The sequence below is a fragment of the Capricornis sumatraensis genome, chromosome 2, assembly GCF_032405125.1.
Source record: "Capricornis sumatraensis isolate serow.1 chromosome 2, serow.2, whole genome shotgun sequence".
Taxonomy (NCBI): domain Eukaryota; kingdom Metazoa; phylum Chordata; class Mammalia; order Artiodactyla; family Bovidae; genus Capricornis; species Capricornis sumatraensis.
Window position 1 is genome coordinate 121,014,803 of NC_091070.1, and position 27,876 is coordinate 121,042,678.

Consider the following 27,876-nt stretch of genomic DNA (forward strand, 5'->3'; position numbering starts at 1 on the left):
AGGGAACTAGGACGACTCTTCAACGTTGAGGCTACTGGTTCCTGGCCCCTTGGAGGAGGCCTGCCCTCCCCATCCGCCCACCCCTCACCTCTACAGACTTCGAGAATACCCCATGCGAAAAGGATCGCGGACTCCAAAGGGATGAAGTGATTTGCCCAAGCTTCTACAGCTAAAGCAGCACAGCTTTGCACTTTCCTATTAAAAAAACGCCACGACATGCAGCCCTCCAGCTGAAACGAAAGTTACCCAGCACATCAGGGCCCTGCTTTGACGTCAGGGTAATGGAAAGAAAGACATGCCACGGAGATGTGAAGATCCAGTGGTACTAGGGTTGAAGATGAGATGATTTACAAAACAGCTCAGATGTGTCTGGGTTTAGGGTGTAGGCAGATCCGTATCTTTGATTGGTTCTTAAGCCCATTTTTCCAGTCCTGTGCTAGGTTCTTCCTGAGCCATGGAGATCATGGTCCAGCCTAGGAGGAAAAGAGGGGGGGAAATCGGTACAAGAGCAGACCTGGTTTTTATTCAGGGGTTTGGGGAGAGAAGCCAGGTGAACTGGAAGATGGTTGGATCAGCCATCATGTAGAATCCTTTGCTCCCTAACAACCCTCCCCCACTGGATATTCTCTCCTATTCACTGCCAACATCCTTTCTTAATTTCTAGAGCCGGTCTGAATCTCCTTAAATTCTTTGCTGTGATTACTCCTTTATTCCTTGATGCACTTTTAGGGGTAATTTTTTCATTTGTTCTTTTTACAGTAGTGTCCTTAATTTCTTCTCTGCATGTATGGCATTTTCCCAGATACACAGAAGCAGCTGAAAGCAGAGCCTGTCTTTCAGTTCCTTTGTATCTCCCTCAAGGCATTAAGAAAACGGGAACTGGCTTTTACAGATCCCATCCCAAACTTTTATCCTTAAACCAGGACTCACTGTCTGACAACTTCTGGGATGTGGACCTGATCCATGGAGATGAGTTGGGCCAGCTCTCCAAGGCTGTTCAGAAAACGGATCTTTCGTGTGAACTTGGAACTGAAAAGAGAGAATCAACCAAGTGTGTTTTATACTAAGAAGAGGGCTCTTGGAGATCCTTACAGAGTGCAACATAACAAGTAGAGAGTGGTTGAGGTTAGAAAGAGCCACAGTGGGGCAAGAACTTCTTAATGTTGATTGTGAAAGTGGGGAGGGGGCAGGGGTCTTTGTCCCCAAAGCAAGTACCTGATGAAGGGCCGAAGCAATGCCAGGAATGCCTTCATGTACCATGTAGCGTGGACAACCACCAGAGCACGCAGGTTTTTCCGGAGCCTGAAGAAGAGCATGAGACCATCCTACTCTCCTTCCACCTTCATACCTGACGATCAGGTGGAGCTACCTTCTGTACTTTCATTTCCTTCACTTCTCTAATTTCTAGAGTTCTCTGACAGTTGGGTCGAATCCCCATTCCTTTAATTGCCATCTCAGCGCCATCCATCTTGCTTAACCTTCTCTTTTTTTAGGAAACTCTTCTCTCAGAATCCCTTAGCCTGGTCTTCTCAGCCCCACTTCCTTCCTATGCCCTATGACCTATGCCCTATGCCCCCCATACTTCTTTTTGTAGAGTCCTTCATCCCTCCATGGCCAGGTGAAGACCAGTGAGGAGAGAGAACAAAGGAACCAGAAGAGAAAAGTGGCCAAATGGAAGATGGAAGGAAGAAAGGGAAAAAAAAGAAAAATCGGGGGGCGGGGGGAAGGCATATAAGGCAGGGGTTGTGGGTTCGATCCCTGGTAGGGGAACTAAAATCCCACATGCCTTGGAGCAACTAAACTCATGGACTGCAACTACTGAACTTGTGTGCCTAGACCGCAGAGTTTGTGCACCATAACGAAAGATCCTGTGTGACACAGGAAGATCCTGCATGTCACAACAAAGACCCAACACAGTTAAATTTAAAAAAAAAAAAAAAAGGCATAAGGGTCAGGGATGAAGGCAGACAAGAAAAGACAGTGGAGATGTAAAAAATGAAATAATCAGCAACGTTATGAGAAAAGGAAAGGCTGCCTGCCATGTGCCAGGCAAGGCACCACGTTGATTTATTTGATTTTCACAAATGCTTAGTGGCAAAGATGTTAATATTATTGGCATTTTACAGAGAAGGAAACTGAACCCCAGAAAGGTTAAATCACTTGTCCAAAGTCATACAGGTAGTAAATGATAAAGGCAAGATTTGAAACTAGATTTCCTTGACTCCAAGAGAGGACAGAAAATAGGAGAACCTTGGAAAGGGTTGTAGGCGGACAAAGAAAAATGGAAGAGGGAGTTCCCTGGTGGTCCTAGTGGTTAGGATTCCAGGCTTTCACTGACAGTGCCTGGGGTTCAATCCTTGGTCAGGAAAATGAGATCCCAGGGCCAAAAAACAAAAAAGTAGAAGAGACCGAATAGAAGAACAAAATGGAGAGATGAAAGAGAAAAGGATAAGAGAAAGTTACAGCCCTCTTATCCAAGAGGCTCACCGCCGATCCAGAGTGTGATAACATTGGCGTATCCAGCTCAGAGGTGGAACTTGTGCCCTACTTGTGCCTCCACTCAGGTGAACCAGCAGATAATTTTCAGCTACCAGCAGCTCCAGGGTTCCCACTATGTACCTGGACAGATGGAATTGTCAGGGAAGGTATGCGTTTGGGGTTGTGGGGAGTGAGAGGGACATCGCTGTAGACTTGACAGTCAGTTACTGATCAGAGAAGGGGTGCTTTTTAACGTTTCCCTCTATAACACCCACTCTGGAGCCCTTTAAGCCTTCCACCTCACCTGAACAAGTGTTCCATGACATAGGTGTAGTTGGGGATGCTGCTTCTGGGTAGGTAACAGGAAGCAAAGAGGATAACAGCATTGAGGCCATCACCATGGTAGCCTGGGGAGGAGAAGGGGAAAACTCAATAAATAAGTGCTGATGGACAGTACATCTGTTTAGGTTGAGCATCTCTGTGGGTCTCTAGAAGTTGAAGAAAGGATTCTGAACCCAATAACTGAATTTCCAGCTTCAGCATTTTATTCAAGAAGTCACAGTTCTTAACCCTTCACTTATTACAGCCATTACCTCCATGAGATAGGACTTTCTTGTAGGGCTCAATGACAGTCATGTCCACTCGCTGCTCCCGCTGTCCTGTTCGAAACACCCTCCAGCGATGACCATCTTCTCCAGCCACATCCCACATACAACCATGGCCCAGCCTTTCTGCTGCCTCACTGGCCCCTAGGCCCTCTGCCCGAGGCAGCTCATCTAAAAAGAGGGATGGGGAAGGATCAACAAGGCAGAATACGTAACTTCAGCATCTTGAAACTTCCTTAGATTCTTAGTGTTTATTACCCCAACAACTAATTCCTCATTTCCCCCCACCCATGACTAGCTGCTTTGCCCAATCAACCCAACCTTCTGCTGATTTCTCTTTCCTGTGACTTATCATCCTCACTTTGTCACTGGACAATGGCCTGGAGGTAACCTTGAACTATGGTAGCTTGATGGCCTCTGCCATTTTCCCAGATTCTTTCTTTCTTCTGATGCTTTTCCTTCCTTCCTTGGGTGAGCTCATTTGTTCCTGTGTCTTCAGTTACTGCCAGTATGGTGATGACTCCTCTCTAACGCAGACCTCTTTCCTGATACCAGACCCATATTCTTGAATGTCTGGAGTGGACACCTCTATTTTGTGTTTCTCTGTCATCTCCAAGTCACCAGACCCCAAGTGCAACTCACACTCTTTCTCTTCCTCCTCTTTGCTATATTCTTTCTTGATGAATGACCCCATCCATTTAACTGTCTGGGAGAGAAAATTCTATGCCATCCAAGACTCTTACTTCTTTACCAGCCCTCAAGTCAGATCCTCCTCTGTCTACTTCCATTAGATAATAAATTATTCTTTCTGCTTTTACTGTCCTGGTATAACTTCTTAGCATTTCTTATCTGGCCTTAGTACTAGCCTTCTATCTCCCTATTCTTATCTGTTTTCCTCCATCCCACCCACCACTGCTAGAGCAAACATTTTTCCCTAACCTCCCATTTTCACTCAAATAGCAATATTCTATATTCACTGTTTTTGCATGATTTTTCCATAGCCATAGAAAGAACTGCTTCATTTTAAAAAATAGTTGCATTCTATCCCATTGCATGGGTGTACAGTAATAGAATTAACATCCTCCTCACAGATCTTTAGGTTGCTTTCAATCTTTTAAAAGCCATTAAACCTGATCATGTTATTCCCTTGATTAAAACTCATTGCCTACAGGATAAAATCTAAGCGCCTTATATGGCAGCAGGGACCTCCATAATTTGACCTTTGCCTATTTAACACAGTCTTTTCTCACTCTCTTCACTGCCCAGTCCTTCAGATCTGTAATATAATAATATATATTTTGGTTTTGTTCCTGGCTTCTGACAGTAAAGGTGAAAGTAGTATCTTTTCCTATTCATAACAGGTCTTTTTCAACCACACGAGTTTATGTTAATGAGGTAACTTTGGAAAGCTCCTATGGATGGGTGACTGGTTGCCAGGTGAAGTGACCATGATCAGAGGGATGAACTTTTGCCATCTGGCCTCTGAGAAGGGGAGAGAGATTGGAGGTCATGCTAAATCACGAATGGTCACTGATTTAATCAGTCATGCCTACATATGAAGCCTCCATAAAAAAACCCTAACTGAGACTTCCCTGGTGATACGACAGATAAGAATCTGCCTACCAATGCAAGGAACATGAGTTCAATCCCTGGTCTGGGAAGATTCTACATTCCACAGAGCAACTAAGCCCAAGAGCCACAACTCCTGAACCTGCACTCTAGAGCCTGCCCTGCTGCCACTGCTGAGCCCGTGTGCTGCAGCTGCTGAAACCTGTGTGCCCACAGCCTGTGCGCACTGCAGCTAGAGAGTAGCCTCCACTCGTCCCAACTAGAGAAAGCCCACACACAGCAATGCAGACCCAGCCCAGGCAAAGAACAATGCTATAAACAAACCCTAACTGAAGGGATTCTGAGAGGTTCCTGTTTGGTGATACACAGAGGTACTGGGAGGGTGGTGCTCCCCTTTCACATAACTTGTCCTATGTATTGCTTCCTTCTGGCTGTTTCTGAGCTGTATCCTCTTATAATAAACCTGTAATCTAGTAAGGAAACTGTTTTCCCAAGTTCTGTGAGCTGTTCTAGCAAATTATCAAATCTGAGGAGGGTGTAGTGGGCACCTGTGATTTATCCCCTGTCAGTCAGAACCACAGGTGACAACCTGGACGTGTGATTGAAGTCTGAAGTCTGAGGGCAGTCTTGTGGGTGAGCCCTCAACCTGTAGTATCTGTACTAACTCCAGGTAAGTATAGTGACTGAATTGTAGGACATCCAATTTGTGTCTGGAGAATTGGTGGGGGAAAACTGATACATTTGGTATCAAAAGTGTGAGTAGAGAAGAAATCAAAGTTTTCCTTAATACCCAAAGAGTCATGCTCAATACCTTGAATTCCCCATCATGCCATGCTATTGCCCAATTTGCTTTTTTCCGTCTAGAATGCCTCTCCAGCTACCCGATAAACTCAGAATTGTTTCCTCTGTGAAGTCTTTCTTAACAGCTCTCAGGCAGAACTGACCTTTGTCTTCTCCCTGCTTAATCTGTATCCTACATACATGTAGATCATAATCTTTACCGCACTTAATCTATACATACGTTTATTTTATGCTAAACAGACAATTCCCTGAGGGTATGGATTATCTTATTCATCTTCATAACCTGGCTGTAGCTCATTGATGTCTTCCCTTGTGGCTCAGATGGTAAAGGATCTGCCTGCAATGTGGGAGATCCAGGTTCAACCTCTGGGTCGGGAAGATCCCCTGGAGAAGGGCATGGCAATCCACTCCAGTATTCTTGCCTAGAGAATTCCACAGACAGAGGAGCCTGGTGGGCTAGAGTCTATGGGCTCGCAATGAGTTGGACATGACTGAGCAACTACACTTTCACTGACAGCATATAACAGTTATTCAATAAAATTTCCCCAATAAATGAAGTGGCCCTCCCCTCCCCTCATACTGACTACCGTCACATTGGATCTGTAGGCTCCGCCTTTCCATTCCAAGGAAATGTTGCACATCTTACCTCTTGATCCCCTTATTAGTTCTAACTTCAGTCCCATTAAATCCATCCCGAGCTGCTTTAACACTGGCCTCTACTTCTACCAGCTCAGTCCTCAGCTTTCTTTCCCACCTTCCCATTCAAATTCATGTCCACTGTCCAGCAGCTCCGAGTCTGAAGGTGTTTCCAACTCGTCTACCTCCAGGTCAGAACTGCCATCAGAAGAAGAAGGTCCAGAGTGGGTGGGAGAAGCTCCATTATCTCCAGGCCCCTTAGTCAGAGTCAGTCGCAACTCCGGGGCAGAAAGACGCTTGCGCATGGGGCGCCGGCCACACAGGGCTAAAGTGCTGGGGGTGCCTGGGGTTGGGGGAGGAGGGGAAAAAAGAAGAGAAAGATGGAGTTGTGTTGGTGTAGGACATTAGAATTCCTGTATATGTAAGTGATACTATGGGGTGAATTCTAAAGGACTAATGCAGGACATTTGGGAAAAGGGAGGGAGAACCACAAGGGGACAGGCTGCCATAACCTTGATTCTAGAATCAAGGACTTGAGGCCTAGGTTCTCATTTACCCACCTGCCTGTGTGTCTCTTTCAGGATCATGAGGATCCTCAGAAGGGCCAATCTCTTCAGGAAGCAATCTAGACGGGGAAAACCAAAAAGGGGGCAGAAACATAGGTTAAGGCATTAAGCCAGGTATCACTTTATCAACTCTGTTTCCCTACCATAATTTTATTTCTTCTTTCTTTTCCCATCTCTCTCTCTTTCAAGTCCAAATTTACCATCCCCACCCTCCATTTGTGACCAGCTCTTCTTTTTCCCAGCCTCATTCGTACATCTCACCTAGGGAATTCTTCATCTTGCCATTCTTCCTTCAGCTCCAGTTCCCCAAGTCTCAAGGATGCTCCTAGTATTGCTGCTTCTGCATTCGCCTCGATGCTAAGACAGTCCCCCAGAAAGAAAACATTATGAGACAAACTAGGTGTATCATATATATATATATATATATATAATTTATTTATTTGGCTGTGTCAGATCTTAGCTGCAGCACCTGGGGTCTAGTTCCCTGACCAGGGATTGAGCCTGGGCCCCCTGCATTGGGAGTGCAGAGTCTTCCACTGGACCACCAGGGAAGTCCCTAGGCAATGTCTTAAGGGAACTGGATAGTAGGTGAGAACACTGGCGTGAAGAATAGTAGTAAGGTACAGAACACAAGGCAGGCCTTAAAAAGAACTCAGATCTGTTGTCTCCTAGATGTTTCTACCACCTTCACTTGTTGAAAGGCAGTCATCCCTACTGCTGGGTATAGGAGCAGAGGGAGCATGGAGGGTCCCTCTAAGATCCCTCTAGCTCTAAGGTCAAAAGCTAAATTATTCTGACCTGTGTGGCAGTTGTTCCACCGGGACTGGAGGGGTGAGAGGTATTTCACATTACAATTGGCAGGAACCCGACAGTCCTGCCCAGCTGTCACTGGGCAAAGCTGGGAAAGATGGCACCTTGTCAGGCTTGCTTTACCTCCATCACGCTGGGGAGTGGTTAGGGGAACCATGGCATGGGTAGAGGGGTGGGGGTAGAAGGTAAGGAGGAAGAGATTTGCTGGGAAGGCAGGCCTGGATCTTAGCACAGTTCTGGGGCAGCTTTTCTCATGGCCATTCTGGAGGGTGGGAGTTAGAAAATGGAGAACAGGGGCAGATATCAAAGTACAGAAATTTCCTTAAAAGAAAAGCAATAGGGAATTACCCTGGAATCCCCTGTTCCCTAATTCCCGTAGGATACTGGTACTTCCTACCTAAGGCCACCCCCATCCCTTCCCTGCCAATTAGTTCTCTTAGTCTCGTCTCTGCTAGGACTTGGTAAGAGCTGGATGGTGGGAAAATCCCTGGGGACTATTCACTCCTTGTTTCCGATCACGTCAGCCAAGACCTTACTCACCCGAGATCCACCGTCTTTTCTCTGGCTTCTTGTATAGTTCCCATCTTCACAAGTCTTCCTGTCACCTTGAAACACTTGTAGTTGTCCAGGAGCGGGATGCCCCAGCTCCCCAGCACTTCTGTACCCCCTTTTTCTCTGTCTCAGCTGTCGTTGCTCTTGCCTCCAAGGAGGAAGGAGGGGTAGAAGGGAGGTAACCTCACCTTCAAACAGGTTTTGCCACCTCCCTTCCCAAGAAGCAGGTTTGCACAAAAGACAAACCCTGCCTATGTGGGGGCGGGTTATGAGGAGGAGAGTACATTTTCTAAAGTGGCTAGTCTTGGGTGAGTCTAGGAAGACAATTTTCTAGACTCCTTAAAACCTTCTGGAAGCTGCTTAAAAAAAAAAGGCAATAGTAGAAACCATTTTGGTTTTAACACTATAGTGTGCCTACTTTTTCAAGCATAAGCAAAATCAAGGACACAGAAGTCTGTGATAGAGTTCTGGAAGAAGAAACATTGAAGGAAAGGCTGAGGATGAGGGGAGATAAGACTGCTGCTCCTTATTCCCAAAGAGAGTCAACAGAAGGAAGACAGTAAGTACAGCAGAAAGAAGGGAAATGAATCTTGAGGAAGTTAAAGCAATTATCTAAGGGAAAGGGCTGATTACAGTTGTAAAAAAAGACAGTAAAACCTCAAACAGGAAAAAAGTATTTAATACTTTAACAAAATGCAAAATAAAAGTAACCAAGTTACAAAACGTAAATTCCTTTGGTTCAATAATCACAACACTATTTTACCTTCCAATGGCTACAAACATCATCCCTTCAGAGTGAAGTCAGACTGTTTCCCTCATATGAAGACATCATGTCAAAACCATCACACACCCCACTGTTCAGCGAAACTGTTGACAACCCACAGGAGACAGAGCTGTTGGGGAGGAAAAGGGGGAACAGGTTGGTCTGAAGAGAAAAGGGGGACTCTACACATGCAGAACAAGTCGGGGGGTGGGGGGGCTCTGTGCTGGGTCACTATGGTAGGAATCATACTCCTGTACATGCTACATGAGGCTGAGGACCTTGGTACAATTACATAGAAACAGACAATCGAGTGACCCTGAGCACTCCCAGGGAAACAGAAACAAAAACAAAAAACCAGAGGGGCTGAGGTGAGAAAGGATGGTGGCAACAGGACAGAAACCAGGGAACATCAGTTTTGCAGACAGGGAAATGAACTTAAAGGAGTGAGTGTCTGGACAAAAGACATAGTTTATGGCACTCAGTATGAAACTTTGTTTCCTTCTACTCTGTGCAAGAGGAGAATGAGATGGGTAAGAAATCAGTCCAGCCGGGGCTCCCATGGTTTTTTGCCATCTTTTGGGAAGAGTACCCCAGAGGTCTTAAGGTCTTCCCAGGTGTCTCCTGAACCAGAGGTCTTCTGGATCCCTGTGGCTCTGGCTCAGAGGGATCCAGGGAAACTGAGAGCTAGGCCACCTGATCAGGACAGAAGACAAGGGCCTCTAATCTGCCCCTAAATAATCCTGAAACAGTCACAATAAGCTAATAGAAATTTAGCCATCTGGGATCAGACACCATCACCTAATTGGGGAGCAGAGAGAGGAGTCATGGAGGTGGAAATGAGCTAAAGGCTAAAACTAGAATAAGCTTAAGGTAGGTATTGTATTCAATAAATACTTGAATTAATAAGAGAATAAATGAATATTGGAGACAATGCATGTTTGGTTCCATGAGAAATACTGGTTCTGTTAAAGAGCCTGACTGAGGGCACTCTTGGGGTACACATTATTTCTGTGCCACACTGCTGCACCTGTATGTTACTACATAATGTAATACATACAAATGTATATTATTACATCATGACCCTGGCAAATGAAACAAATGATAGTCAGTGCGAATTTCAACAGTTAAATTAAATAATAAAAATTTTTTTGATTGGTTGAGATTGTGGGAGAAAAAGGTAGAAAGCCAGCTCAGCTTTCCTTCTCTTCTTTCTCCTCCTAGCAATGACAACAGTACACCAGATCCTGGAACAATGAAGAAGACAGACCTGCTGAAACATCTCAAAACATGCATTCAGGACGGTTCAAGCAACCTCTCTCACTTTCCCCTTCCCTCTCAGCAGTCATTTCTTGGACAGGGAGGCAGTAGTAGATTCTGACAGCGAGATCTGACTACATTTCTCGAAGATGACCTCGGCTGAGAACTTCGGCAGCCCCTGATCCAGGGGGCACTCGTCCACCAGGCTGTTCATCGGCGTGGGGGGCAGTGGAGGCTCCTCCTCATCCTGACTCAGTCCAGAAAGCAGGGAGTTGCCTGCCCTGTCCAATTCTTTGTCCACCTGCTCCCTTGACACACCCTCTGTCTCAGGCTGTCCTAAAGGGATGTCCGTGGAGTCAAAATACACTGACAGGGCTTCCTGGAGAAGAGGCAGAACTTTCTTTCGAGAGATCTGGGTGTTGCCTTGAAGATAGGCTTGGAGGTTAGGATGGCTGCTTGGGACAGGGGTCAGCTTCAGGGACGGAGAGTGGGAACGTTCCAGGATTCCACAGATCTAAAGAGGAGACAAGATGGGGAGATGGTATATAAGGTGCTGAAGCAAAAGGCTGAGACTTCTACGAGACTTCTCTAGCAGAGGAGAAAAAAAAATTTTTTTTTTTAATTTAAATTAAGTCATCCAGAGTTGTTCTATTGCTTGCACATCAGCTAATACTGATTACTAATACACAGTATTTTAGAAACAGAAGAAACATTTGAGACCATATATTTCATCTTATTAATAAGTAAACCAAAGTCCAGAGAGATCTGATGTCTTGAACACAGATGATGGTAGAGTCTGAACCAGAATCTGGGACTCCCTGCTACTCGGATTTTGTTGTTTCCAAGGGTACTGCACTGTTTAAAAACTTGAACTCTATTCTTAGCTGAGATGGGCCAACCATCTGCATTGAAGTCAGGGGAACGACAGAGGCAGAAAGAATGAATATATCAAATGGGGCTGGGAAGTATGCCAGGCACTGTGCCATGTCTGGCCATTTTCAAATAACTAATTTTCTCAATCCTCACAACTACCTTACTGGTTGGTATTACTATTACTTAACCTCATTTATAGTTAGGAAAACTGAAGCTTAGATAGATTAGGTAACTTGCCAAAGGTCAACTCTGAATGAAGCAAAGCTGATAGTTGAACTCAGGTCTGTCACTAGAGCAGTGTTCTAAATTATTATATACCATTCTTACCAAAGGAGAAAGAGAGGAAATGGTGGGGCAGACAGTGAAAAGAGGACTACCATTTCCCAGCACAGAGGCAGCCAGGGTGATGGTGAAGTCATCAGAGGGACTGTGGCAGGCAGAAGAGGGGCGATTCAGGAAAGTGGGGTCAAAGCACCCTTTCCTTCATGACATGATTACTAAGAGTACCTTGTGCCCAGCAATGAACTTCACATATGATACTATGTTTCACGATCACATCACACTAGGTAGTAATATGCTGTTTGTGGACTCAGAAGTCAACTGACTTCCCTTTGGTCAAAGTGCCAGTAAGTGGCAAATCTGGGACAGGAAAGCCTACTTATCTACCTTTAAAAGGGTAGTTCTTTCCACAATGCCAAACTTACTTTCCATTGAATGAAATTATGTTTGCTTCCTGGAGGAGAAGATAAAGACAGAGAGAGGTGGGAAAAGGCAGACATACCTTTTTTGAACAAAAAGATTATCTGGCTGTATCCAGACTAGTCTAGCAGTCCTCATTGCTAAGAAATCCAAAGAATCTCTGGACTGCCTTAAGTCCACTTTTAAATTCTTCCCTGAGTTTAGGAGTAACCAACAGAGGAAAAGAAAGGTGGAGAAGTGAGAAAGGTGGCCAAATGGAAGATCAGAGTTAAAAAACAAACCTGCTCCTCAACTACTCTGCACAGTTAGCACAGAGTCACTAATCCTTGCCCGGTTAAAGAGTAAAAAAGGTTTTCTTCTGTTTTCAGGTTTCAAAGCAATAAGGTAAAAGAAATTGATTTCCAGGAGTTAGGAATTAGTGATTAAATCAAGTTTTAACTCCAGATTTATAACAGGTTCTTTTAGCCCAATTTCAAGTCCTACTAAGTAGGAATTGTGTCTCTAATTTTCTTTGGAATCTCCGTTTCTCACCAATAGTATGATTAAGGATAGTCATGTATAGAGAAAATGGAAAAAAGGAAGGAGGGGAGATTCTGGAAACAGATCAAGGACCTCTGTATAAATACAAGAACCAAGGAGAGGTCTTTATAGAACAGAGCAGTGCACAAGGCTGAACTCCATAGGGCCCCTAGGATAGAGACTCACCGTCATTCGAAGTGCTGCGTGGGGACAGAAAACAGCCAACTGCCGCACTGGCTCATTGTAAGTGCTGAAAAAGATAGTCATGGCAACCAGGGCATCGCAGCCGTGAGCTTGGCAGAAGGCGTGGAGATCTGCAAGGAGGCCAGACCTCTGCAGAAAAGCCTAAAGCAGAAGAAACGGACAGGGCTGAGGGCGACAGCTGGACCCTCGTTATCATCCCCACAGAAGATGCTTATGAAAGTCTTCTTTGCATGATAACCTGGGACTTGTGCTCCATAAAAAAGGTATCTAGTATTTACTCTGAGCTATGTATGTGCTGGAAGGCAACATATAGAATGAGGAGAATATAGGCTTTGGGTTCAGACAGAATTGGTTTGAAAATCAGCTCTATTGCTTCTCAGTTATACGATCAAGGATCCCTGATCGTAAGTTTCCTCATGTAAAATGAGGACAAATTATTTATCAAACATGATTGTTTTAAGAACTAAAAAATGATAATGTAACTAACATGCTGGGCATGTCCAAGGCTATCTTGCTGTTGCAGTCAAACAAGCAAGGTCTTTGCCTTGTGGATATTTTTATTCTAAATAAAAACAGAATACAAATGGTGCATACAAATAAGTACAGACAACATGACAACTGCATCCGTGGCTCTTCTTTCTTTGTCTGTCTATATTCTTCTCCAAAATCTCATGCAGTACTTCCTCCAATGAATAATACCACCAGCTGCTCCAGATTAGGGCTTTTCTTTATTCTTGGTATTTCTAATGAGTCCATTTATACTGTGATTATGGTACTTGGAAAGCCTTTTGTGTTCTTTTTTCTTCTCTAGTTTTTCTTTTTATTATAAAAAAAGTTTTTTTAAAGAAAGTTTTTGGCTGTGCCATGTGGGATCTTAGTTCCCAGACCAGGCTCTGAACTCCTGCTCCCCGCGGTCAAAGTGCAGAGTTCTAACCACTGGACTGTCTGGGAATTCCAAGCCTTTTGTGCTCTTATGTTTGGTTCCCAAACTAGGTTTTGAGCAGCAAGAGAAGAGGCCAAACTATTATTTTTTTAGTTATTTAGTGTTTTTTACATGTTATTTAGGAGAAAGCTGTGCAGTCTATGAAAGTATGTGTTTAGATCAGGTTGTTGACTGATTTAACGTAATATAATATGGAACTAGATATTAAAATACCACTATCAGAGTTATATTCATTCACCCATTTGACAGATTCACCGAGCATCCATTATGTGTCAGGCACTGTCACAGTGCTGGAGATACACCCGAAACAAAACAAACAGGGTCCCTGCTTTGGGGGAGTTGATAAACTAGCAGAGGAATAGAGACAAAATACAAGGAAACCATGAAACGTGATTATTTCAGGGTGCTGAGTGCTATGAAAAGGACAAACAGGAGCCTCTTGGCAGGTTAAGACTCTGTGCTTTCCACTGCAGGGGCCTAGGCTCGATCCTTGGTCAGGGAACTAGATCTTGCAAGCTGCATGGCCAAAAATTAAAAGTAATTTTTGGAGACTTTTGAGCACAAAGGGTATTACTTTAGTTAGGGTAATCAGCAAAAACCTTTTAAAGGAGGAAACACCTGAGCTAAGTCCTGAACGAAAAGAAGGAGCCAGCTCTGCAAAAGGAGTGCAAAGGCTCTGGGTTGAGAGTGAGTTTAACGGTTCTGAAAAACAGAAAGCTAACTGGGGTGGCTGCAGTGCTGTGAGTGCAGGAATGGGGCTGGAATGAGCAGACGTCAGAGAAAAGGATGAAGGCCTGATCAAAGACGGCCCTTTAAACCACAGTAAGGCCTTTAGATTTTATAGAAGTGTGATGAAAAGGCAGTAAAGGGAGGAGGGCCAATAGGATCTGACACGTTTTTTTTTGTCCATGCTTGGTGGCTTGCAGGATCTCAGTTCCCCAGCCAAGGACTGAACCCGGGCCAGAGCAGCCAAAGCACTGAATCCTAACCACTAGACCACCAGAGCATGCCCCTCGATCTGACTTATGTCTTAGAAGAGATCACTCTGGCTGCTGTGGGGAGAACGGTTTGCAGGGGCTGAAAGTGGAGACAGGGACACCAGCGTGGGGTCACTACAGGTCACTGGGGGTCTCACAGTGCAGTGAGAGATGATGGACTGTGGAGTTACAGTAGAGATGGAGAAAAGTAGGTACAAGATATATTTTGGAGGCAAGCTAGGAATAAGGGACAAGGTTACCAACAAAACTGAAGGTTTTCTCTCTCTACCCACACCTACATCTTGCTCTTACCTCCATATCCATATATATTGCACTAATGGCCACCTTAGTGCCTTGTCTGGAGATGGTCTTCTGGTCCTTTCTCAGCATCTGCTCTGTGGTCAGTCCTAGAAATTGGATGTGAGAATAAGGGTCAAACAAGAGAACCAAGAGAACCCAGGGTCCTAGGATCAGGAAGGTGAGGACACCAAGACAGGTCAAGGAAGAGGAAAAACACAGTCGCTCTTTGAGGCAAAGAACAGGTGTAATTCTAGCATGGAAATTTACTTTAAATAAAAAATTATTTTCAATTACTGGGTCACAACAGTTACCTTTAGAGCAAGGGACTTTGGGGAGCAGGGAAAATGGAAGAAGAGAGGCTTTTACTCCCGATTTTCCCCTTTCTGGGTTGTTTCACTTTTCTAAAAGTACATGTGGGACCTTTTTAAATATCCACAAGCAGTGAAAGAAAGTCGCTCAGTCATGTCCAACTCTTAGACTGTAGCCTGCCAGGCTCCTCTGTCTATGGAATTCTCCAGGCAAGAATAATGGAGTGGGTTGCCATGCCCTTCTCCCGACCCAAGGATTGAACCCGGCTCTCCTGCACTGCAGCTGGTTTCTTTACTGTCTGAGCCTCCAGGGAAGCCCTGGTGGTCCATTTCTTTCTCTTTTTTAAAATATCAACAAGAGATAGCTGGGTAAAAAAAGTCATGGAAGTTTTTCTTCTTTTATTTTGTCCTTTCTATTACTGTTTTTGTTTAGTCGCTAAGTTGTGTCTGACTCTTTGCAACCCCACAGACTGCAACACACCAGGCTTCCCTGTCCTTCACTATCTCCTGAAGTTTGCTCAAATTCATGTCCATTGAGTCAGTGATGCTATCTCACCATCTCATCTTCTGTCTCCCCTCTTCTCCTCCTGCCTTCATTTTTCCCCCAGCATCAGGGTCTTTTCCAGTGAACTGACTCTTTGCATCAGGTGTCCAAAGTATTGGCACTTCAGCAGCAGTCCTTCCAATGAACATTTAGGGTTGATTTCCTTTAGGATTGACTGGTTTGATCTCCTTGCACTCCAAGAGACTCTCAAGAGTCTTCTCCAGTACCACAATTCAAAAGCATCAATGTCCTTTGTATATTCACCCTAAATGTTTCTTCTGCTTCCCTAACCAGTGACCTAGAGCTCCCTCTCATAATTCAGTACGGTTGACCCTCTGTATGCAGGCTTCACATTCACAGACAAGGAGGGCTGGCTGTATTCATATATTTTGCTATTTTATATAAGGGACTTGAGTTCATCCAAGCATTCTGGGATCTGTGAGGGATCCTGGAACCACTTACCTGCAGATCCGAGGGACAACTATATTCCTTCGGCATACTTATATTTTCTTTCTTTAAAAAAATAAAAAATTCTTTTTTTTGGCTGTGCTGGGGGTTAGCTGCAGCATGTGCGATCTAGTTCGCTGACCAGGGATCGAACCTGGTCTCCCTGTATTGGGAGTGCAGAGTCTTAGCTGCTGGATCACCAGGGGAGTCCTTAAATGTCTATATTTTCTAATTAGACTGAAAACCTCTGAGACTCTTAACATATTCCTTCTTATCCACACAGCATACTAGCCAGCTTCTTTCTGGTGTAAAGCTTAAACCATTCAGCATGCTCTGACATTGTTTTGCTGGTTTTCAAGCATATAATGAACAAGGCTTTTGTCCACTAGTTTAATACTTCATACCTGATACATCAAACTTGGCCTTTTGCAGAGAATCAAAGATGTCGTTTCTGCTGGGCAGATCTGGGAAGAGGGCCTCTAGTTTCTCTACATAGTGGCTATCCTTGAGGGTTGCCTTTCCAATCTTAAGGTCCATGTTCACACAGTCCAGGAGGATTGTTCCTGTGGAGAAGGAGCATGGCAGAACTCAAATGCTGTGGCACTCCATTCCTGGCAACTAGAGCACACATCACCCTCAAACCCAGTGGACACAATACCTAAGGAGACTGTATGGCAACTCACGGAAAACAAAACAACTGGGACAATGTCCTGAGTGAGACATCCCAAATCCAAACTGAAATGGAGGCACAGAAACGGGGAAAAGGTAGAAAGGAAGTGTGAGTATCTCAATTCCTGGAGATTTTGAAACCTAGTCAGAGAGAGATGACCTCTCTTCCATAGGCCAAATTCCAGTTGGAACAGATAGTTGAATCCAGTTCTCTCTCTTTTTTTTTTAACAAATGGAGAAAATAAGAACAAAAAAGGTTAAGAGATTTGTGCAAGGTCATATAACTACTTCCTGGGCAGAAATGGTATTAGAATTTATTTCCTGCTTCTTTGGCTAGTCCTCCTTCCATTATACAATGCTACTAATAGGCAGCTTCTAGGTCTGTTGTTTCATGCTTCCTTTCTACTCGCTCCAACAAAATATTCCCCAGGCCTTCAAAGGACAAGATACTCGAAAGCCTTTATAATGCCTAATTGCTCCTTGAAAAAGAACCTGCTTCATTATGGACTAAGTGGCTTTGAGAGAGTATGGTCAGGCTGGAGGACTCTAGACTTCTTCACTTTCCCTTCTCTGGGATGGGATAAAGGGTCAGGTCCCAACCCCCAAGCCACCCTCACCATGAAGAAGGGCTGCAGTTTGCCTGTCCAAGATCTCTGGTGCCCCCTGCAGGATTCTCTCGGCCACCAGGGTAGCGCAGGAGCCCACCAGCTCAACGGAAACAGGGCAGGGAGGGCAGTGTCTCTGATCGATGGGCCGATGGTCTAGCACCTCCGCCACTGCCTCCTCTAGGGCTGCGTCACTTCTGTGTGGGAAAGGGGGGTGTGGGGGAAAAGAGAAAGAAAGACAGGTAGGGGCACTCCAGCCGCACCTCCTCCTGAGGAAAATACAGACATCCTAGGCGAACACGTAGATCTTTGGTCACTTCCGCCGCTGCCCCACTCCTCTCAATTCTTTTCTTAAATACTATAACTGAGGCCATCTTTGAATGCTGCATAAGTGAATTTGACAAAGTATCAGCTACCCATAACTCACCCACGTTCGATGTGCCTTTCCAGTTGACACCTGGACACCCAACATCTAAATCTCTCCTGTTTCCTCAATTCACTTCATATCTAAATTTCATGCAGCTCACAGGATCCTATGGCTTTTGGCTCAGTTCCCATCCATTCCCTTCTCTCCCACCCTCTGCTACTGCCTTACTCTAGGCCCTCAATCTCTCTCATCTGAGCTACTCCAATAGCTCCTTAACCGAACATTTGCTTTCAGGGTCCTCCTACACTGTCCTCCACAAGGCATGATCATTTGAAAAATGCAAATTTGGTTCTGCTAAGACCTGGAATAAAGAGAACTGACAATAGCTCCCCGCTGCTCTAAAATAAAGTCTAATCTCCTGGAAGGGCCTACAAGGTCTCCATGATCAGGCCCCTGCCTACCTTTCTGGTTATCTTTTTAATGTCCTGCTTCTCCCTCATGGTTCATGTTCCAGTCATGCAAAACAAATCCCAGTTCTCCCAAGTCACCGTACTATTTCATGCCTACCTGCATTTTGCTTATCTGAATGTTCATTACTCTGCCTGGATACTTTTCCTAATTACCTCACCTCCTCATACACCAAGCAAACACCGAGCCTTTCAAGACTGAGATCAAGGATCCATTCTGTTAGAAAAACTTTCCTGACATCCTCCACTCCTCACTTGTATATTTAACCACTCCATCTTCCATGTGCCTATTGTCCCCTAAATGACAGTTACCACTTACCTCTAACACCCATTACAATGACCCATTTGTCTAGTTCCCTCCTCTGACTGACAACTGCTTGAGAACAGAGACTTCACTTCATCTTCATCCTCTAAACAGAAGTTTATTAATGAGTGAGTGGATAGATGGACTAGCGCCCGAAGGCTGTCCTCTGTCAGTACCCCTGCTATAACCAGTGTGCTCAAGGAAAAAAATATACATATTAGTAGGAGCCAGAGACACTTGGAAAGATCTGTATTCGTATTGCTTTGCTGGCCAGTTTTTTCCAATCCTGAATTAGGGATGGAATTATTATAGGTGTGTACATTTGTTAAATAGCACTAATGAGATACCGCTTTATGAAGGAAATGACCTTGCTAATTTTAAAAAAACACAGAAATGGCAACCCACTCCAGTGTTCTTGCCTGGAGAATCCCAGGGACGGGGGAGCCTAGTGGGCTGCCGTCTATGGGGTCGCACAGAGTCGGACACGACTGAAGCGACTTAGCAGTAGCAGCAACCATTATTCAAAGGTTTCCATTACAATAAATCTACCATGAAATCTTAAAACAATGATACCAAAGGTAGATCTAAATTATTTTTGAGTTATCCTTTAGTTTGAACTCTTCATGTTTCTATTTCTTTTTATTACTTGTATAATTAAAGAAGTGACAATATTTTTTACTGCCTTTCTATATCTGGTATCACCCATCAATTATGATTAGCCCATGAGATCCCTGAGAGCAAACATTCCTCTACTCTTTGAAAATCTTACTCATCACAGCCCATGGCACACGGTAAGTATCAGCTTTATTTCTTCCACTTACTTGGGTAAGACATGATGGTCAACAAGGATGAGGGTAAGCTGGCCGGCCTGGTGCAGTGCATGGAGGTCAATCTCATCCCGGAAAATCAAGAGGGACTCTGGAATGTGAATCTTCTGAAGAAAGAAGACATTGTCACCTCGTAGAGGTAGCTCTGAACGTTTTATATTTAAAACTGGCACAAAGACTTCCTCGGCCTCAGTTGTCTGGAAAGGAAAGTGAAAAGGAGGTATGGCTGTGTTATGTGACAGGACACGAAAAGTCACAAGACCACTGGGACTAAGGGAGACATGATCTTGGGGAAGTTACTGCCTTCCTCAAAGCCGCAGCTTTCCAGTCTGATCAAAATAAAAGGATGACCCTTACCCTCTTTCCTTCTTAGCAATAACATGAAGGTCAACAAGACAACTCGTGGAAAAGGCCTAGTTCCAGATGCTGCAGAGAAGAGCCTATCAGTCCTCCAGAGCTGACATGGGCATGAGGAATACACACAGACCACTGACACCCACTGCTGTTCAGTCACTAAGCTGGGTCTGACTCTTTGCGACCCCATGGACACAGGCTTCCCTATCTCCACTATCTCCCAGAGTTTGCTCAAATTCATGCCCATTGAGTCAGTGATAACTCAGTAAATGACTGTGTGAATATCGCTTTATGGTTTACAAATTCTTCAAAATACATCTGCTCATTTGATCCTCACAGCAACACTGCGAAGTATTATCATTTCAGATTGTATAGTTACTGATATGAGACTCAGCAAAGTTAACAGATCTGAGTTACCTAAGGCTAAATGCTACCAAATAGCAGAGCTGGGTTTTGAATCCAAATCTTTTCATTCTAAGGGACTCTGTTCTTAGGTACTCACCTTTGCCAGGTAAAAAGCCAGGGCAAGGGCTGACACCATGGAGTCCAAGTCACAGGCTTCATTTCCCAGCACAACATGTATGGGTCGGGACTCCTAGAGAGGTGGGATAATGGGATTAACAAAAGCATCCTCTAATCATTTCCATTTATCTAATACACATGTAGGGCTGCACACACATCCTCTCACTGATCTTCATAGAGGAGGTAGGTCAGATATTCTTATGGGTCCTCATTTCACGGATAAGGATATTAGCTAAAAGGGCATATGTGTTCTAGGCAAGCTTTAAGCATTCCACTCGTGTCTACTTAGTGGAAACGTAGTCCTTCCTCTCACCACAGTCTTCTTGAATGTTAAACTTTCAGAAGAGCAGTAAATAATTCTCTGATTCTTATGCTCCTTGGGATACTCAAGGAGTAGTCAAAGGTACAGCATCTGGGGTAGCTGATGTATTCAAACCATATCAACTCTGGTTTGTACTTTTTTCCTGTTTTCAAATAGGGAAAAGAATCTTTTCACTTCTAAACGAGAATAGGTGAATAGACTTTGAAAATAAAAGTAAAAATAAGATCAAGTCCCTTATCCAAATAGCTAGTCCATGAAATTCCCCGTACTCAGAGGAGTGTCAATGATAGCCAGATTAACCAACACTCTCACACCCAAGAAACTGATACTTTCTCCAATGGGTTCGGACTAAAACAAAAACAGTTGCTGCTGCTGGAACTTTTATTTTTAAAGCTTTGAAAATCCAGCTGCTGATAAGAACTCTGAAGAGGGAGGTACATCTGTTGTTATTATTAACCTTGTTATTTTGCATCTCCCTATCGGACTTTAAATAAAATACACTAAAACCTACAGGTCCCCAAAATAGCAAAGATGCATTTGGCCAGGTGGAATGAGATCATACAGTCCATGGCTCGGCTTAGGCACAGGGATTCTCTCTTACCAGTTTACTTTTGAATTTTTATCTCAGCCTACTTCTAAAAGAAAGGAAGGAATAAGAGAGATTCCTTAAGAGATGCATTAGCTTAATTTCAGCCCTACTGGCCTTTTGAACTGCACAATTCTTGGCTGCAGGGGCTGTCCACTTGTGCATTGTCATATGTCTGGCAGCACCCCCAAACTCCACCTCCAGTCATGACAATCAAAATGTCTCTAGATTTGCCAAATATTCCGCACGGGACAAAATCACCCCCAGTTGAGGACTGCTGGGTTACAGAAAAGTGAAAATCCACTCTGGCTTCTTCAGTCAGGGAAGATTTGCTAGACAGAAGATTTTAGAGAATCGGGGAAGCATTTAGAAGAGTAAAACATAACAAGTAATGGTTTATCAAGTAATATAACTTTAGGAAGAAAGAGAATCTAGAGGGACCTAGAATCAGCTTCCCTGTATTGACCGTTATCCACTCTCCTCACTTGTCCAGAAACCCAAAGCCAGAAAGGGACAATTTTAGAAGACTTCTGGTGGTAAAAACTGTCTTGTCTAGTAACTAGGTAAGCTTTTATTTTAAAACCAGCCTCTTCTCCATCTTCTACTCCCAGCCCTAGTTGTTGTTCTTGTTTAGTCGCCAAGTTATGTCCAACTCTTGTGACTCCACGAGCTGTAGCCCGCCAGGCTCCACTGGGATTTCTCTGGGAAACATGGGTTCCAATTCCTGGATTGGGAAGATCCCATGGAGGAGGAAATGGCAACCTACTCCAGTATTCTTGCCTGGGAAAATCCCATGGACAGAGGAGCCTGGAAGGCTATAGTCCATGGGGTCCCAGAGACGGACACGACCATGCAACTGAACACACATGCACCCTAAAGGTCACATTTAAAAATTTTTTACCTCTGGGGAAAGTCTGCCCTTAGGTTCTCCCTTGTGCCCATTTCTCTAAGCCTATTTCAAGAGTGTGGCAGCCAAGACCCATTCACACCGAACAGCATAGGAGAGAGAAGATTCTTTTCAATATTAAACTCTTTGCCAACACAATATGAGAATTCTGTACCCAAGACCCGAGGCCCATAATGACTCCTCTGACTTGCAATTCGTCCTCCTGATACCAGAGAAGGCCCCTCTGTTTCCTGGATACCATGAACTGACCAGATGGCTGTGGACCAAAGTGACAACAAAGCACTTGAGATAAGTGGCCGCAGAGATAACTTGCTCACAGCAGCAGTAAGGGAGGGCACTATGTTCTCTAGAGAGGGAAATATACACACAGGAGAGGCCGCATGGTCCTGACTCTGGAGAATAAAGGTAAGAGGAACACAGGACAGGCAGGGCAGGAGAGGTCTATTGCTGGGCTTGAAGAGGCCCTCAGAGAAAAATGGAAAAATGGAAAAATGATCCTTCCAAAATTCACACTGGTGCTGCTTCCTTCCAAGTGGCAGCTGAATTAGGCTCAATCAGATCCCCAGCACCAAGAGAAGGCTAAGCAGAGAGCAGGGACCAAATACAACGTCATGGCTCTGAGGGGAGGAGAAATGACCACCAGAGGAAGGTGAATAACTAAGCCTTTGGGCTCAGCCAATCTCAGACAGCAACCAAAAAGAATTAAAACAAAAGGAATACTCTGGGACCATCAGCAAATCTTGGGACAGGAGCAACCAAGGGAGGCGGTGGCGTTCCTTCCCCCCCCCTCCCCACCATCAGCACCCACCACTGCCCTGGCCTGACTGGCCCATTCACCGCCCACGAAACATGACGGGCACATTCCCAGCTCCGGCCTTTGCACTGCTGGCTTTTCTCTGAGAGCGGCCGAACTGTCACTGGAAAAGACCACAGGCTGGGGCTGAATCCCAGCTCTGCTTCTTGCTGTAGGACTTTGGCCTCTCTACGCTTCTTTTCCCTCATATAAAAATGGGGATACTACTGTAACCAATTTCATGAAGTTGTTATGAGGATTAAATGAGACAGCACATAAGAGCCAACTCTGTCATAGTTCAGAGGAGTTTCCTTCCATCTTCTTTCTCCAGCCCTTGTGGTCCTTACCGAAGCCCCCTCTCTCTGCAAATCGTCCCTGCACCCAGGCCACACCGGTCTCTTCTACTTCCAGCTTCCTGTACTTGGGGTATAGAACTTAACCACCACCTTAAGGAGCTCACTATCTTTTCATGGGCGTGTATCACAAATCTTTAACATAGCTTACAAGTTAGGTGACTATATACTTTGCTGTTCAAACCAGTACTCTCTTGAGAATAAAAAGGGTTGCAATTAATGATTATATTTCAATAAACTATCCTGGGCAAGCCAGGTATATGAATGCCTAACTTACAAGGTACCATTCTCTTCATTTAGGAAAAACATGGGTAACTCTTAACCCCCATCCCATCCTCCCCCAGCTGAAAGCACAAGCCAAACAGCCTCAGTTTTCTGACCATCACACTGACTTCACACTGGTGCTGCTTCCTTCCAAGTGGCAGCTGAATTACACTCAATCAGATCCCCAGCACCAAGAGAAGGCTAAGCAGAGAGCAGGGACCAAATACAATGTCATGGCTCTGAGGGGAGGAGAAATGACCACCAGAGGAAGGTGAATAACTAAGCCCTTGGGCTCAGCCAAGCTCAGACAGCAACCAAAAAGAATTAAAACAAAAGGAATACTCTGGGACCGTCAGCAAATCTTGGGACAGGAGCAACCAAGAGCGGTGGTGGCGAAGAGTTCAGGGCAAATATAGCTATACTTAGAGCATGAGGAAACCTGAGCTGCCAACGGAAGAAATACAATCTGAGAGCCACAAGTAGATATAAACTTTTTTTTTCCTCCCTTTAAAAAACCCACTAGTTGAAATGACTGTATTCTGATGTTCTTTGTGGCCTCAATGGTACGAGAGGGGATGGTTTTAGGGCTAGCAGAGCCAACCACTTCCCTTCTGAGGCTGAATACGGTCTGATGCTTACTCTACAAACCAGTTAATGAAGAAGGAAAAAAGGAGACAAGGAGTCAGAGATAGAGAAGCACTTCCGGCAGGGAAGATGGGACTAACTGACAGTGACGCAAGGACTGTAAATTTCTAAGGAGAATCAGCCAATCCTGATTTCTGCCTCATGCCTGAGAAGTGCAGACAACGCACATTATCCAAAGCTTCTGGATGTTTAGCCAGAAGCCAAAGCTTCTAGTTTAGCCACCTAAACTAGAATGTGGCCCCCCGCGAAGCAAAGATTTCCCCCCGCCCAACTAAAAGTGATAGATGACTTACCATGACTAGGACATAAGATTTCTTTTAAATAGAACAATCTACTATCATTGTGGTGGCAGACTGTAGAAAATTTCACTGGTATCAAATGCTGAAAATATGGTATCAATAGGAAAGTTGGCTGAGTTATCAGCTGTTTCTGTCTTATATAAAAGTCCAAGCATTCACGATTTCCTAAAAGTTATACTGTATTTTAATAGCAACACTCAAACTTAACAGTGTCTCTGGGGACTTCCCTGGTGGTTCAGAGGCTAAGACTCCACGCTCCCAATGCAGGGGGGCCAGGTTCCATTCCTGGTCAGGAAACTAAACCCCACAATCTGCAACTAAAGATCTAGCATGCCACAATGAAGAAAGAAGATCCCGCATGCCACAACTAAGACCCGCCACAGCCAAACGAACAAATAAATAAAAATTTAAACAAAAAACAAAAAACACAACAGTATCTCATGGAAGCAAGCTAAATGTCCATCGACAGAGGAACGGATAAAAAAGATGTGGTACCTTTATACAATGGAATATTACTCGGCCATTAAAAGGAATGAAATAATGCCATTTGCAGCAATATGGGTGGACCTAGAGATTGTCATACTGAGTGAAGTCAGTCAGCAGAGAAGGAGAAATATCGTATGACATCCCTTATTCGTGGAATCTTAAAAGTAATGATACAAATGAACTTACAAAATAGAAAGAGATTCACAGACTAAGAGAACAAACATGGTTGCCAGGGAGAATGGACAGTTAGGAAGTTTGGGATGGTCATGTACACAACGCTGTATTTAAAATGGATAATCAGCAAGGACCTACTGTATAGTACGTGGAACTCTGCTCAATGATATGTGGCAGCCTGGATTGGCAGGGAGTTTGGGAAAGAATGGATACCTATATATGTATGGTTGAATCCCTTTGCTTGTTCACCTGAAACTATCATAACATTGTTAATCTGCTATACCCCAATACAAAATAAAAAGTTTAAAAAAATAGTTTCTATCTAAATCATGTCTTTCTTTAGCTAAGAAACAACAGTGTGGCCTCTGGGAAATTGGAAATGGAGAAGAAAAAGACCGTTCTCACTTTCTACTTGTATATCTTTTTTGTATTAACTTTTTTTCACTATGTACATTTTCTACTTCCATAATTACAGACAATCTAAATCACTGGGTGTCCACCAGTATCTCCTACTACCAGGCCACCCACTAGCTTTGTTAGTCTAACTTTCTAATTTCTCTTGGCCCAGGCTAGGCTGTGTGATAAGAGCTCTAAGATATGACCTCTCCTTCACAAGTTTGGAGAAAGGAAGATCTAGATCTTGTTCCCTGGGAGAATGAATTCAGGCAGAGAAAAGTCAGGATATCAGTAATACTGAAAAAATCGTGTTTTTCGGCTTCATATTCCTGAGGAAGACATACTCTTAACCTGGGACACTTCTGGAGAGTAGACGCTGTAGAATAGAGGCATGCAATGAAATGCTATATGGTAAGGTTTCAGGTTCAAAGACTCTTTATCAAATGGTGAAAAAGACTGGTTATTTGGGTCATTAGGGAAAAATCCAACTTCTTGGCCCTTGGAATGGTGCCAGAAAGCCTCTATATTAGTCTTTGATGAGTTCCCTGTGGTGGAAATCAGAGGTAACCAAAATGAATTGGTCCCAGATTGTCTTATACATTAAAATGACCTTCCCAAATCTGCATTTCACAAGGAAAAATGTAGTGTAATTGGTTTTACACTAATTGAACTTCACTCCTACTCTTCTTTTGTTTTCGGCCATGCCACACAACACATGGGATCTTATTTCCCCCACTAGGGATCAAAACTGCACCCCCTGCATTGGAAGGGTAGAGTCTTAACCACTGGACTGCCAGGCAAGTCCAGAACTTCACTCCCATTCTTCAGGTGAGGACATTCCTTTATGACACCAGCTGATTCTGCAGGAGGAATTAGGTGACTTTTAGGATTTGTTACAGACCAGAATCTTATTTCCCAGGTGAATTTGTCAAGTTTAAGATACTTTAAAAGGAAGCACAGTCAACCATCTGTCAAGGTTTCTCCAAGCGTAGTATAACTTGAAGCAGGGGGGCCAGGTGACCTCCTGGAGCCTCTCTCTGGCCCGTTGTTTGCTGCTAATTGGGAATAGCGACCTAAGTTTGCACGACCAGTCAGCAAGGCTGGGAGACTCCAACTGGCTCAGACAGTACCAAAAATAAGCCACAAAGCATTCAGGAGTCATGCATATAGTTTTGATTCCAAACATACTTTGTGCTTATCCCCATCCAGGTCGTGGATTTTTATGTAATTTGTGTGTGTTAAAGTCAAGGAGGTAAACTGGAGGCAAAGGAATGCAAGACTGTCGGTCAACAGACCTGCCTGATGTACTGTGTGTGTTTTCCTTAAAAACAGATTTAAAGTGTAACACCATGACCACCTTTAACTTAGAAGGAGTTAGGCCCGTCAGACAAAAACCGCCGTTCAGAGGCAACAAAGCCGTGGGCACAGGTTCCCTCGTACTCCCGGGGTTCACCTGGAGGCCAGGGCGCCAGCAAGGCCTCGTGAACGGAGAACTGAAAGAGGGGCAGGGAGGAGGGAACAAATACACCTCGCGGCCGGCACAGCCCGGGTCCCATTGACGGAACTAACCCAGCGACACCGAGCAGGGGCTCAGAGGCAGGACCCGGCCCCACGATTCCGCCTCCCCGCTCTCGAGCAGACCCCAAAGGCTGGAGCCCCTACGTGAGCATGCATTCCCACTCTCAAAGGCTAGGTTCTCCTTCCTCCATCCTCAGATTTCCAAGCCCCCAACCCACAATTTCGCGTTCCCTCCACACAAACCCTCGGTGCTCCCCAGATCCCACATCTTCGTCCTTCCTGGACCCCAGGATCCATTCCTTACGATAACAAACAGGGGTCCCTTACCTGCAGAGCAGCTCGACAACCCTGCAAGTAGTTCTCCATGGTGAAGCCCAACGTGTGCCGCCGCCCCTCGCCGCTGAGAGGTTAACCGGCGAATGCGCCCCGCCCCGGACTCAGGGGCTTGCGGCGAGTCGGGAGGCGGGACTCGAACCCGCTACACGGCGATTCACCCCGGGAGGAAGTGCGTAACAGGGCGCCCCGGGAGCCCGACGATGCCCCGCCCCCAGCGGCGGAGGCCAAGTTCTGCGCCCAGAGATTCACGGGAGGCGCGAAGGGGAGCGTGGTGCGGAGGCATCCTGGGAAATGTAGTCCCGCAGCTCCGCTATGGTTTCCCCAAGAATTGCGGGAAGGAGAATTATCTGAGTTCACAAGTATGTATGAGTCATATAATCTATCTTTGTGGCTTCTGAACTTTCCCTCTTGAGTCAGGCTAAGTATAGCGTCTTTCCATAAATTATATCGACCACCTGGTTGACATCTAAAATTCCACTGGGCAAAAACAACTCTTCATCTTTCTTGAATTCTCTTCTTTACCAAATTGACCAATTATGTGGTCTTCCTTGTTATAAAAAAACTTTAATAATCTCTGACCCCTCTTCTTTACTTAACACCTAACAGTCTCTTGCCAACTCCTGATGCTTCTTTTACAACTCTGTAACCTGTTGGCAAATGTCTCATTCTTCCCCGGTCTGTTGTAACCTGGGATCTATACTCCCTGCCTCCCCAATTGTTCCAACTCCCCTTTCAGCCTGCAGAGTTGCTTGAAGTTTCATCCTGCCGTAGCCCTGTGAGTAGAGCTTGGAAGGCCTTTCAGAACGTAGAGTTGGGTTCCAGCCTCCTTTA

The 27,876-nt window shown here is 44.7% G+C and overlaps 2 protein-coding genes across 5 annotated transcripts; both read right to left on the bottom strand.

Moving 5' to 3' along the window:
* Positions 1-436: 436 nt before the first annotated feature.
* Positions 437-8,049, bottom strand: BNIPL (BCL2 interacting protein like). The gene is made up of 10 exons (XM_068966603.1): positions 8,006-8,049; positions 6,917-7,012; positions 6,650-6,714; positions 6,208-6,432; positions 3,072-3,254; positions 2,783-2,885; positions 2,488-2,619; positions 1,216-1,302; positions 931-1,029; positions 437-473 (listed from the first exon to the last, which is right to left on the bottom strand). The coding sequence occupies exons 1-10, from the start codon at positions 8,047-8,049 to the stop codon at positions 437-439; spliced, it is 1,071 nt and encodes a 356-aa protein (XP_068822704.1).
* Positions 8,050-8,805: 756 nt separating this feature from the next.
* On the bottom strand, positions 8,806-27,133 carry PRUNE1 (prune exopolyphosphatase 1). Of its 4 annotated transcripts, XM_068965149.1 has the most exons (8): positions 27,037-27,133; positions 19,947-20,039; positions 19,085-19,287; positions 17,138-17,322; positions 16,256-16,414; positions 14,565-14,659; positions 12,315-12,473; positions 8,806-10,551 (listed from the first exon to the last, which is right to left on the bottom strand). In XM_068965149.1, exons 1-8 carry the CDS (start codon positions 27,073-27,075, stop codon positions 10,123-10,125), a joined length of 1,362 nt encoding a protein of 453 aa, XP_068821250.1. In that variant the 5' UTR covers positions 27,076-27,133; the 3' UTR covers positions 8,806-10,122. The 4 variants fall into 4 exon arrangements, with proteins under 4 accessions (XP_068821250.1, XP_068821251.1, XP_068821252.1 ...); XM_068965150.1 differs by lacking the exon at positions 12,315-12,473; XM_068965151.1 differs by lacking the exons at positions 17,138-17,322; positions 19,085-19,287; positions 19,947-20,039; positions 27,037-27,133 and adding an exon at positions 16,535-16,601.
* Positions 27,134-27,876: the final 743 nt, after the last annotated feature.

Coding starts and splice junctions, on each gene's coding strand:
- BNIPL (XM_068966603.1), bottom strand. CDS start 8,049: ATGGGAACTATACAAGAAGCCAGAGAAAAGACGGTGGATCTCGG. Junction 6,433..6,649: donor TGAAAGAGACACACAGGCAG/GTGGGTAAATGA, acceptor CCCCAACCCCAG/GCACCCCCAGCACTTTAGCC. Junction 2,886..3,071: donor GAAAGTCCTATCTCATGGAG/GTAATGGCTGTA, acceptor TCTCCTCCCCAG/GCTACCATGGTGATGGCCTC.
- PRUNE1 (XM_068965149.1), bottom strand. CDS start 27,075: ATGGAGAACTACTTGCAGGGTTGTCGAGCTGCTCTGCAG. Junction 17,323..19,084: donor GACCATCATGTCTTACCCAA/GTAAGTGGAAGA, acceptor TTTCCCACACAG/AAGTGACGCAGCCCTAGAGG. Junction 14,660..16,255: donor GGCCAAGTTTGATGTATCAG/GTATGAAGTATT, acceptor TCCAATTTCTAG/GACTGACCACAGAGCAGATG.